The sequence below is a fragment of the Silurus aristotelis genome (genome assembly GCF_946808225.1).
Source record: "Silurus aristotelis genome assembly, chromosome: 14".
NCBI lineage: Eukaryota > Metazoa > Chordata > Actinopteri > Siluriformes > Siluridae > Silurus > Silurus aristotelis.
Genome location: NC_139587.1, coordinates 13,955,483 through 13,968,466, shown reverse-complemented (window position 1 = coordinate 13,968,466; position 12,984 = coordinate 13,955,483). Strand labels below are relative to the sequence as shown.

The following is a 12,984-nucleotide window of genomic DNA, read 5'->3' as shown; positions in this document are numbered from 1 at the left end:
TAAAGTTTAACACATCTTATAAATGTTATATTTGCTCCTTCTTTTTAATTACAAATATCTTTCCAGTTCCATTTCCTGTCTTCTTCAGGAAATGACATAGATGTTATGAAAAACTGTCACCTTTTCAGACTTACGTAATGCAAATATTAAGTAACAAAGATGACCAAATATTTTAGACTTAATTTTAATATTAAATAATAAGAAAATATAATGAAATACATTTCTTTCATTTCTTTCAAATAGTTATTTTTATTTATTTTTTTTTTTTACCAGTTTTTAATATTATTCTTAGGAATGAGGAAAAACAAATTAGATTATCTTGGATGTTAAGCCTCTTTTGTCAGAAAATTTCATTTCATCACAACAATACAGTAACTGCTACAAAACAGGGGTCTGTCTCAGACTACATGGTGGCATTTTTGTTCTGAGGTCAGCTCTTAATCACCCCATGAGCCCTGGGTAACATCATTTAATGCAAAGACAAACTAATTTCCCTGTTCTACTGTTGTTGCTTTGAGCTCATCATGACGGAGTACTGTAATTCACCTCTCTATATACTATTGCTTAGAGACTGTGTCTGTTTTAGAATGGCCTCAGGACTCACCTTGTATTCTGCAAAACAAAAATACGCAAGAGACAGGAAATACTCTGTTAGATTCTGTTCATCACAAAAAAGTATTATAACCTGCCATTGCATTTAAATGACTATAATTCTAACTAACCTCTGATTCCCCAGTTGACCTCATTGCCACTGTCATACTGAAAGTAGTCTGTATTTTGCTGCTGGAAAACAAACATTATTATTCACAATGTTTAAACAAAGCAATATGATATGCATTTGTATTCATCCACTTGTTACATATTACCCTGTGCAGTCCATTTCTGCCATACCCTGGTAACGAGGCCGATTTTGATATATACTCTAAAAAAAAAGATCCAAAGAGCAGGCACTGAATAGCATGAAATAAAAATGCCAGCAAGTTTTTCTCTAAATGAAAGTGGACAGTAGGGGGAGTCGTTCAAAAACGCTAATGTTACATCTCTTGCAGCCCTTCCACCAAACCCTTCAATTAAGATTACAACTCCTATATTTCCAAAACTGTGCCCTGTATTGCTTAATCCCCAGATGAACTATGAACACCTAGATTGAGAAATCACACATGACCTGCTTTTGTTCTAATACTCTCCTACTAAATCCCCACCACCTCCCGGTTATTTTAATCTAATCATGCTTATTGTTATCAAATAAATATGAAGAAAAGAAGCATTGTACTTCTCACCATTTTCAGCTGGATAGAGTGTCTGCGGAGCTGAAAAAAAAAACACAGAATTGTGACACCTCACCATGGAGTCTTTATCTTTATGAAATGATATTCATGCAGGACATATCGTAATGACACAGACAAAGCTGTTCCAGTCATGGAATGCATTTTTGTGTGTGTGTGTGTGTGTTTTTAAATTAAGCACGGCACTGTTTGTTTTGTTTAAGCTATTCAGTACAGACCAGACTAATATTTTGTAGAGATCACAACCACTCTATTAATATTATCTCTATAGTCTATATTGTCTCACTACTGAAACACATACTTTACCAATACTTCACGAAGTAATAGAACACAGTATAGTATGCTTGCCCTATATCAAATTAAGAAATTCATTTTCATTAGAAGACATGATATAGGTGATTATAGGTTGAGGAAAAAATGGTTTATAAGTACAGTAACAAAGGAAAATCTAAAGTCACCTTAACTTATTTATTAATTAAACTGACCTGGCTTTGACCTCAAGATTATCTATAATACTAATAGTCCATACAGTGCATGTATTAAATATTAAGGGGAGCTAACAACTCATCTGACATAATTCATAATTTTTCTTTGTGTTTTATAAATAGAAATGATCACTCTGTGTGTTTCATTCTAATGTTCCAAGTCTTTCTCTGTGTTTTTGATATTCTGAATAATGATTGGTATTGCCTTGTTTAGTCTATATGCTGATCACCTGTCCTTTTGTCTGATTTTTTTATTTATTTTTTTTACATTCACTCCGTCTCATTTCTTGGAAGTGTTCTAATAAAGATCTAAACCTGCATCTCACCTTAGATGCAGAAAAATATATTAAGTGACCACAGTTGCAAAGGCAAAAGAAACAAAGATCAGGAGTGAGTGAGGAGGAATGAGAGAAAAAAGAGAGAGAGAGAGAGAGAGAGAGAGAGAGAGAGAGAGAGAGAGAGAGAGAGAGAGAGAGAGAGAGAGAGAGAGAGAGAGAGAGAGAGAGATGAAAAGTGTGCAGGGAAAAATTCAGCTGTTTTGTGCACTTTCCCAAGAGGCACACAGAAATAGAAATGAGGAGAGCAGGTCACATACACATGTGAGGAGAAAGCAACAGAAAGCGACACAAAGGAGGGACAGAGAGTGTGCAAGGAGAGGGAGACAAAGAAAGAAAAAAGTGGCAGCAAGAGAAAGGAAAACAGCCTAACATTACTATTTTGATGGGTTTGGTGTCTGAATTTTTACTCTGCTCGCAAAGAAACTGCAGTAAAGTGTGCCAGGGCATCACTGTTTAACAAGGCGCCTCAGTGCAATTTCATCGACTAACACCATGAACTGTAATTTGCCTGTGACTGTCTGTGACTATACACAGCTGATCAACATACTGAGTAATCTACAACCAGGCCTGCATGCATTTTTTTCCCTGCTAGCTCTCCCCTGAGTGTGTTTGTGATTCAAGACCTTAAGGGAGAAATGGGCTTTTTCCGCAACAACGGAAATTAACTCCAATGCTGTGAAGAAAAACATTTGTGAAATACAAAGTGGTGCATTTATTTATATAATGATATATTATTTCTCATGAGCACTTCTTGTGTTTAGAAATGTAAAGATATCAGCAAACAGAATGACTGATAATACCTGGTATCTGATATGTGATCGTTTAAACAATTCTTGGTAACCAAGAACTCTTGGCAGAATATCCTCAGAACTATATCATTATCTAGAGTTCTGTATTACACAACATAAGCAGTTAATGTTCTTACAGCCATTGATGATGGTGTTGTAGCTGGTGTTATGCAGAGTCTCCTTGCTCCCAGCGTGGGAGTTCCGTGTACTGCCCCAGGGGTCGTTGTCATATGAACCAGAGCGGGCTTTCATCTCTTCCTTCAGGATCATCCTGCCAATCCCACCCTGGATCTAAAAAGGTGAGAGCGTTTGTTTTTTAACTGTTGGAATAAAGATGGAACAGTGAGAGAAGGAGGGAGAAATAGTTTCATACTCTTTGAAGACCATAATTCCACCCATCTTCTTCTCCTCCTGATGAGAATCTTCTTCGTGGAATACGTAAAGCTGTGCGAGTGAGAGAATCTAGATGTTAAATGAATGGATGAAAAATGCAAGCAGCTCAAGAGTATTTGCTCTTACATGACTCATTAAAGCAGTTTGTGCTTCTGCTTGAAAAACAGCCACTGCTTATCACTACCAAATCGTGTTACGATCTGTCGGTCCCAATCGTGGTCGTAAGTCGACGACTACCTGTATAACATTATAATTCTGTAACCTGCAGTTTTATATTGTTTTATAGTTCGGGGGAAACTAGACATAAAAACACATAAAAAGACATATATAAAAAAAACTTTTACAATTTATTTAATTTCTCATTTCACTGCCTTTTACATATCTTATTTCACTGCCTAAAAGCATGTATTATGTATCATAAATAAATTAGAAACGATCCAATTACATTTCTTATGTTTCATTGCCAGTGAATATTAGGGCATTAATGGTAAAAAAAATAAATTAAGCATGTTTATATGATATACAATGTGTGAGGTGTTAATTGATCAAAATGTTGCTATTTGTACTTATGTAACACATCCGTGGCATTGACACATATCTGGTATAATTTTCATCTTAGTACAGCAACAAATTTATTCAAGTATATCATTAGATACATACATTTAGGGGACACGGGGCTCTGGAAGTAATCAGATTGGGTGTGCTGGTAGTGCTCGGGTGAGTAGGCTGTTGAGAACCTGGTTGACTGAAGGATATCTTCACTGGTCTTGCTCTTTGTGGCTATATCCCGATTGTCTGTACAGATGGAGGTCAGAAAAGCTAAGATTTATCAGGATACATCTATTTCTTTTAAATGAATATAACTGAATTGCTGAGCCTTACAATTAAAATTACACAAAGACAAATGGACGAGAAAAAGCACACCGTGGTCTACTTCCGTTAAAAAGACGTTTTCTACGGGAGTAGAAAGGACATTATTCACTCCTAAATAAAGAATGGCAAAAAAATAAAAATAAACGCTCCAAAAGCTTAAATGACTCAGCACTCTTAAAGACTAAATGACCACTGTTGAGGCTAAGCTGCTCTGACAAAATATCTCAAAGTTCATTCAACTAAAAAAACTTAATTGCTTTTTAATCATTTCTCCAAGACTGATCAAAAGTCATTTACTGTGATTAGAATAAAGCAGCCAAATAAAAGATATACAAAATTAGAAAGACAGAAGGTAGGAGGATGGACAGGAATAAGAAAATAATGAAAGACAAGTACAGACGAATATGGACAAATGATGCTGACGAGTGAATTGTACTTACAGGGTAAATGGTTGAGGAAAGTACATCAGAAGTGTGGAGGGAATATTTATTAATGTGATAAGAAATGAAAAAAAAAAAAAAAACAAACAGAAAAAAAAAAAAAACAGAAAAAGGGAATTATTTGCAATCTACGAAAAACAGTCTGTAAATGTTAACTTTCATGCCCATATGAGGAAGATAGAAACAGAAGTAAAACAGTATGAGCTCTAATATGAATTTAGCATAGTGTAAATAGGCTAATAGGAAAAGATCTTACTGCTACATCCATCTGTTTCTGTCATCTGTCCTCCATATGGGAAACAAACAATTCTGTTTGAGGAATTCATTACAGGCTTGTGATGTGAATAAATCTGTTGTAATATCACTGCTCAGTAGCATTCGTACTTTTCTAAAATATCAGTCTACATATGTATTTTGTTGTGTATATCACTATTTAGTTAACTAATGCCTGTCCATTATTCAAGCTAATACAATTCTGACCAATAGTGAAAATATGCACAAAAAACAAAACAAAAAAACAACTAATGGATTATTGGGTTTCTTGCAGGACTTCTAGATTTTATTTTTACATGAAAAAACAGAATTATGCAGATTAATATTAAAGTTCAGTATTACAAATATATAAAATATTCTCAGATTTCATACTGTTTTTGTTTTTGACAGTTGAAGGTCTTTTGTGATTTATGATTTATAACAACAATGAACTTTAATAAAAGGAAACTTGTAACAGAAAACCACACAATAGATTTCAACAATAAAAAAACAACAACATGAAATCTGTATTTTATTTTGTAATGCTTTAATATTGAATGAAAATGGAAATTATGTATTGTGCATTTCCATCAATGCTGTTTGCCACTAATTAATTAACAATGCGTAATGAATGACCTTTTCTTTAAAAAAAAAAATAAAAAATACAATATATATTTTTTCTTATCTGCCATTGAACCAGGTCCAGTTAAGTGTCAAGAACTCTCAAGAAACTATCCTCTTCACTGCACCTGGGGACAATACACACTTTGATTCTCTTCCAGGCAGGTTGATTAGCTCAATATAAAAGTTCTTGATATTAACAATTTGACTTAAGTAGATATGTTTAATAGCCACTTCCTGATTTCTTAATGCCAACACACTTTTGTCTTATTTGCGTGTTTTCTATTGTTCTCCATATTGGTGACTTTAGCCTCTATGTCACTTTTCTCCTCATTGATGGCTGCAAAATATTTATACAAATCTAAAGTGATCTAAAGTAAAACATATTGCCACTGTCCACTTGCACATTCATCCAGTCATCTAATCAGCCAAATTATGTAGCAGCAGCACAGTGCAAAAATCAAGGTCTATAGTAACTCAAATAAGCACTTTTTTCTTCTGTAGTGAAAGGAAAATACAGAAAAAAATGTATACATTCTTTTATTACTGCTTTATCTGTGTTAAGCTGATTTAAGACAATGACTATTGTAAAATAGTGTTATAAAAAAAAAGCATTACACTATGCAACAGTAGAAGAGCAAATCAGTTTCAGTGCCTGTCAGGAACAAGCTATCATGGGCACATCGAAATTCAGATTTCCCTTCTTGACTAACAAGGGTGAAACTCAATGTTATCTTCTGTTGTTGTAGCCCATCCAACTCATAATCAATGTTTTGTGCATTCTAAGAGTGTGATTATTTAAAAATAACTATAACCTACTTGGCAGCTAGAACCAAGTTGGTCACTTTCCAAATTTCCAAAATGTTTTTTGTTTGATGAACCACTTGGGACTATTGTGTGTAAAAATCTCAGGTGATCAGCAATTTCTAAAATATTCAATTTAGCCCAGTGGTCCCCAACCTTGTTTGCGCCACGGACTGGTTTAATGTCGGACAATATTTTCACGGACCGGCCTTTAAGGTGTGGCGGATAAATGCAACAAAATAAAACAAAACGACCGGCATAAAAACTTGCATTTTCTAAATATAATAATAAACGTGAATCCACTGTGTTGTTTTTTGTTCATTTTGCTAGCTTGGGTGTTTCAATTTAGCGGTAATTTATTATTTGTTAGCGGCCAGAGAAGCCCCTTTAAGAAGGTAGCAGATGGAGGTAAGACGTGAACCGAGGCATCATGACATGCATTAAGAGTGAGTCATAGACAGATGTGGCGGAGAGAATCCAGTAATTTTCCAAAATAAAACATCGTTCAGAATCAGATAATAAATAAAACGGAAAAAATGTATGTATTCTTTCTGTGTGACCCGGTACCAATTCATCCCCGGGGGTTGATTAGATTTAGGGGGACTAGATTAAGATTTAGGGGAACTAGATTTAGCCCTTCTAGTACCAAAATTCAGGCAACAATCCAAATCACAGAGGCTTGTCCCCCATTTTGATGTTTGATTTAAACATTATCGCAAGCTTTTAACCTGTATATACACTTTATTCATTATGTTGCTGCCACATGATTGGATCATTAGATAACTACATGCATGTGCTAATGTAAAGGTACTTGTTTAGTATTAAATTACAGTACTTATTGACAGTACTGAAAATAGGCGATGAGTAGGATGGTAACACTTTCCATCTGTTGATAATTTTTTTAAACCTCAAGCCAAACAGACATTGACAAATTACATGAAAAAAAAAAAAAAAAACCTATGATAGGGTATAATAACCTTGCTCTAATAGGTCTCTTGTTGTCGAACTTTATTGTCTCTGACATGGCACCATTCTGTGTAATTGTTATTGGCCTCATAAACCCACATGCTGCTAAAAGGTTTTTTTTTCCTACAATATTTAAATCTGGATATAATCCTGGTTCTCAAGATGTATGAAATGCCCACGTGTAAACCGGGTCTCTGTTGTTATTAAAATGTCACAAGCCTGTACTGGCAAAGCACAATTACATAAGCTCACACTGGAAATATCTACTATACAAACTCCACACACAAGAATACAGACAGGTGACTAATTAAAGCATCTTCAGTGGCACAGATTCTACAAATCTCTGGAGCTATAGTGGAGAAATAAACAAAAGATTTTCCCCCGGTTAGTGTTTTGATAATAGTTGTCTATTGCACTGTCAAAATCACCCATAGGTGTTCAATTAGGGTTGGTCCTCATGTGTAAACTTTAGCACATGGGTTAAGTAATTTTCATATCCATTATATCCAATGAAAAAAAAACCTGTGCAGCATGAGAGGAATGTTTCAGTACAGGAGGATAATGTAATCTCACAAAATAACTTTGTATTAATTTGCAATGACCATTCCCTCAAAAAAAAAAAAAAAAAAAAAATAGTTGGACAAAACTTTGGCAGAAAACTGCAGACCACAGCATAACAGAGCTTTCATTTGGACTTTTAATTTGTCACCTATCTGTACAAAATTGGTTCAGCAAAGACCTTAATAAATGCCACAAAGACAGAAAAAGGCGTGACCTTTATATTGAAAAAATATTTACAAAGCTTACATTATATTTTTAGAAGTATGCCACTGTAACTGCACTGCACAAAAAAAAAAATCACTGGCCCACAAAACTTCTTGACCAAGAGTTAGGCCAGCTACACAAAGTGAAAGCAATTTTCACCTAACCACCAAACCACATGGCAATTCTATTTTTGTTATGTTTGGCTTGTGTTAACAATCAGAATTGATAGGACCTTTTAAGTTCTTGGTGGTTGCATTCGTCAGTATGCTCAATTCAACTCAACTTAATTGTAGGTTAATAATGAAAACATAAACTATATAGTGCTCTGGCCATCTCTGCTGAAGACTCTCAAAATAGCATACAAATCTACAGCAATGCTTTACTCCTTTGTTAATCTGCACCCTGGTGTTAAACTAAAAGAATATCTAACCCTAATCCAGCACAAATTTCCTAGTGGCCAAAAGCCAAGACTGAGGAACAGGGTAGGCCGAGAACACTACCATGTCTCTTATAGATGGGGGGCTTCCGGTAGATGTTAGGCTCTCCTGTTGCTGAGAAGAAAAAGAGAAGTGAGAGATGAAACAAAGGAGAGACCGATGAGGAAAAGGAAAAAGAAACAGTGTGTATTTCCTCTGCACATTCTGTGTTTTTAGAAAGTGTGTTGAGGACACTATAAACATGAGCTATAGAGCTGAAAAAAGAGCCATCATCACTGGATGCTAAAAGCATTCTGGCTCAGCATGATGAATAGAAAGTTAAAAAGCAGCGAATGATGTTAAAGCCACTGTCAACATTTTTAAAAAGCAAAACCACATGTATATATATGCTGTACGCTATGACTCAAGACTTGTGTAAAATTAAATGTATTTTGAATTTCTTTACTTTGTCTGTTGTCATAGATGCTTTTCTAGCACTAGATCGTTGTTAAAAGCAGGTTTTAATTATAATTAAATCTTTAATTAAATCTTAAATCTACCACAGGAAATGCTTATTACAAAGCAGATCTATAATTTAAACTGTGTTGCCAGGGGCTTTAAAAGCAATGGTGTGGCTTTGTGGCATACCTGGCACATGGAAATGCTTCGGTGCTTGATTGGTAGTGGGTGTGCTGGACCTGGCCTCCAGCTGCGAGTAACAGGGTGAGCTTCTGCCACTTTCAGTGCCTGTGCCAAACCCCCAGCCAATGAGAGTGACAGAGGCAAAGCATGAATGAAAAGATATCACCCAACCCTCTCATTCACTCTATCACAGCACAGAGCCGGCAATTTCTCTGCTCAAAAAATTAGACTGGGATTATATGGTAGGCATTTCAGTAGGAACTGTGTACTGAGCCAAATATAGCAAAGCGAAACCAAAATAAACAGAAAAGGCAACAAGCAATGGATTGTTAAATATTTCTTTCAAAGCCATCCATTTATTATCCACTTATTGTTGATTTGGTTACATTTCTTAGGTTTTATTCATTCCAGAAGTAATAATTAACATGCTTATCCTGTCTGTAAACAAGCACAGTTCATGCACATTTCTTGTCAGATGCAGCCTTTATAATTGTTCTTTGCACTGTACATCACATGCACAAGAGCTTTTTGCAGTGACTCACCATATCGATAGTAGTGCTGTGGAGAGCGAGGGAGCAGAGGTGACATGCTCTGCCGACTGTAGGTAGGAGAATCAATATAGCCAGGACTGGAGGACCGCCTCTGCCTCAGATCTACATTGTCATACATGTCCTGCCCGACAGAAAAATTCATTTTTGTTGTGCTGATTAATCTCTTTTAATACAGAGTATATTTGAGCTTAATCTGTAATTGTGAACTGGCCAACAAAATATTTTAAGACAAGGCTTATTACCTGAGAATAAGGTGAAAGTGTGCCCAGTGACTGTTGAGGCCATGAGACAGACATACAGACAGTAAGATAAATTCACATGTTAACTTGTGATCACGTCTGACCACCTTTTTTTTAACGTGTTTTTGTGAAAGTAAATACCGATTTATTAATACTTGTGCTTAAATCTACTCATCATTAAGTAACAAAGATGTTTTCTACAGTCTCAATTTCCCACTTACATCAGAAACTTTGATAACAAAAAATCTCCAGTGGATGGAAGGAGAATTTCTCACTTATTACCAGCCTATTTGTGAAGGCTATTGAGAGGGATTGTCTTTAATGAACCGAATAAACAGCACAATGCTGCAGAGGCATGGTTGGCAAGGACAAATGTGTCCACACTCACAACACTGATTTATTCTAAAATAAACTATTTTGGAAAGTGCTGACAGAAATTCTACAACAACAGCAGGTTGGAATAATATATAGAAAACACTGTTAAAAACAGTAATTATGTTTTACTTCTGTTTACTATTTTCTCAATAGTAATCATGGCCAATTTCCTATGTTTTCCCATCACATGACAACTATCAACCAGAGCCTAAAGACAACCACATGCTACCTCTGAGACACGTGAAGCCAGCTGACTACATCTTTTTTTTTTTTCTAAATGCTGCCAATGCAACAACAGGGGGTGGCATAACAGATTTGGTGGAAAGTGCTCTCTGTCAGCTACCGTATGCATAAGCTCACAGGCACCCATGACATGGCTAATGTCATTGTGATTAATTGGGGAAAGAGTACGAATCCCCTCCCGCCCTGACAGCATGGCCAATTTTACTCTCTTGGACTCCTGGCCACAGAAAACGTTGGCGATATCAAGATCCAATACTAATTAAAACATTTTAAATACAAACTAATGTTAAAATTATGGCGTATACTTCATGTATTGAGCATTATTTACCATTTAGACTGTGTATTATATTACAGCATATAGGATTATACATTATCCATTCTATATAAAAAAAAAAAAAAAAAACAGAATATCTTAAATTGGCAATAACAGAAGTTTCATATACTGTATATGCATGCAGAAAAAGATCACATACTTAAAAAAAAAAATCTCAACAGACAAATATGGGGAACTGGTTTTCTTCTACAGTACGTGTGAAAGTAACACATGCATCTGTCAACTTTGCCTATTCTGCAATCAGCATGCACTGAACAGACAAACAGACAAGACAGAGACATAAGCATGTTGGGAACATTGGGCCAGGCTTTGTTAAGCTACACTAGATTGGGTTAGCTGCTCTACACCTAGGAGTGGCATGCTGGAGAGAGACACAGCACAGAGCTAAAGTGCCACTAGCGCAGTACCTCGCCGAAGCTGAGGCGCTCTAGCCTGTCGTCCGAGTAGAACCTGTAATATGGCTCATAGGTTAAGAATTCAGGCCTCTGCAGATCGTAAATGGCCTTAACCTTAGGCAATGCGGCCAGATCTTTGTACTCTAGGATCTCATTCTCCACTCTGGCCTGAAGAAAAGGGGCACAGGACAGACATACACACGCACATACAAACACTAAAACGTCAAAATGTAATGAGAACACAAACGCTAATGTTAAAAACAACATTGTGCTTCACTTTAGTAGTGAGTGTGAAAGTTCTATAAACCTTCACTCCTCATGAGGCAGCCAATGTTTTTGTTTCCCATCACATAGCAAAGAAAACACACCGAACTCAAACCTTGGTTGTGTTCAGCATGGCACAATCCAAAAGGTTTGAACATATGACAGAAATACATCTGGCATAAATATTATGTCATAATTTATGCTTATCCATCACACAGGTGGAAACTATATGCACATTTGACTTCTGATTCTGTTTTATTATCTTAAAAAATTTGTGCTGCCAAATCTAATATTTTCATGTAATTTCATGATTTCTTTAATTCCCAGTTCTGCTCATGACTGCTTATACAAATACACCACCAAAAAAGTAGTATATCCACTATTCCTTATATTGATATCAGTTGTTGCCATTATAAAACTATTTATAAAAATAGACACATTTAAGTGGAAATAAATCTCTTCAGCTGTTTGCGAGCAATGTCATTGGTTGCATGTCTTGGAAATATGTGACGGTTATACTGACCAATTGTTACCAAATTGGCTTCGTATTTTGTATTTCATACATTGTATTTTGTACAATTATTCTTACATACTTGATATCATGCAAATATACACCATATATAAAAGTTATTACCAACTATTGTTTGCATATCATGTTAAATGCAAACCTTTTTATTTGACTAAAGTTAGTCTACTTTCCCTCATTGAGTCAAACAGCAATTATATTCTTACACATATGACTCGGCTAGGTGAACTGATGCTGGACCCTGGGGGTGAAATGGATGTCTCCGACATGCGCCGCACTCTGAGCTTCCTCTCTGCTCTAGCCGCCTGCTTACATGCAGGATGCCAAACCTCAGAACCTGAGAGGAACAGATAACATCTTGTTTTACACACTCCTGTTTAGGATAAAGATTAGTATAGTGCTACTAATGCAATCATTAGTTAGTTGTAAGCATATGTGCTCTCTAATTCATTATTAATACTTGATCAGTGTTTTATGGCTATTATATCACTCATGCAGCATTATGCAGCATATTTCGAGCAAATTTATAATTATTTTTATTATATTTATATTAAAATTTTTGCAGATGGCACTTTTTCTCTTATTGCATATTAATAATGCTGAAAGTAGGTTTGCTAATTTGTCTTCCAAACATCTCAGAGCATGATGACTAAGATGTTATACATTAATGCTGCTCCTTCATAATCTCGGGGTGGCTAAGTGAAATAACTGTATATAATGTGTGTGTGTGTGTGTGTGTGTGTGCGCGTGCGTGTGTGTGTTTCTATGTAGCCAACATGCTACACATATACATATACAAAAAACACACAAAAATTTTTTTAACCTAATATAATTGATGTATAACAGCACACACTTTTGGCATGAAAGATGAAAACTAAGTTAATATTAATTTGTTCATTCTAATATGTTATTGTTTTATTATTAAAGCTCATACAGCAGAGGCACCATATAATCTAAGACTAATAAAAATGTATATAAAAAAAGAGTG

The 12,984-nt window shown here is 35.5% G+C and overlaps 1 protein-coding gene across 27 annotated transcripts in view; it reads right to left on the bottom strand.

The window, feature by feature from the left end:
- The window catches only part of ablim3 (actin binding LIM protein family, member 3), a 63,151-nt gene that overhangs the window by 3,675 nt on the left and 46,492 nt on the right, over positions 1–12,984 (bottom strand). For 2 of the 27 annotated variants that reach the window (XM_083560308.1, XM_083560309.1), the window contains 13 exons: positions 12,203–12,333; positions 11,219–11,374; positions 9,863–9,892; positions 9,612–9,741; positions 9,076–9,174; positions 8,512–8,562; positions 3,951–4,085; positions 3,271–3,341; positions 3,035–3,188; positions 1,281–1,310; positions 867–922; positions 723–783; positions 513–612 (listed from right to left, as the gene is read on the bottom strand). In XM_083560308.1, the coding sequence (XP_083416434.1) occupies positions 551–612; positions 723–783; positions 867–922; positions 1,281–1,310; positions 3,035–3,188; positions 3,271–3,341; positions 3,951–4,085; positions 8,512–8,562; positions 9,076–9,174; positions 9,612–9,741; positions 9,863–9,892; positions 11,219–11,374; positions 12,203–12,333 (1,166 nt within the window). In that variant the 3' untranslated portion in view covers positions 513–550. Of the gene's footprint in view, positions 1–511; positions 613–718; positions 784–866; positions 923–1,280; positions 1,311–3,034; positions 3,189–3,270; positions 3,342–3,950; positions 4,086–8,511; positions 8,563–9,075; positions 9,175–9,611; positions 9,742–9,862; positions 9,893–11,218; positions 11,375–12,202; positions 12,334–12,984 lie in introns of those variants that run through there. The other 25 variants (XM_083560317.1, XM_083560314.1, XM_083560318.1 and 22 more) reach the window with 25 other exon arrangements.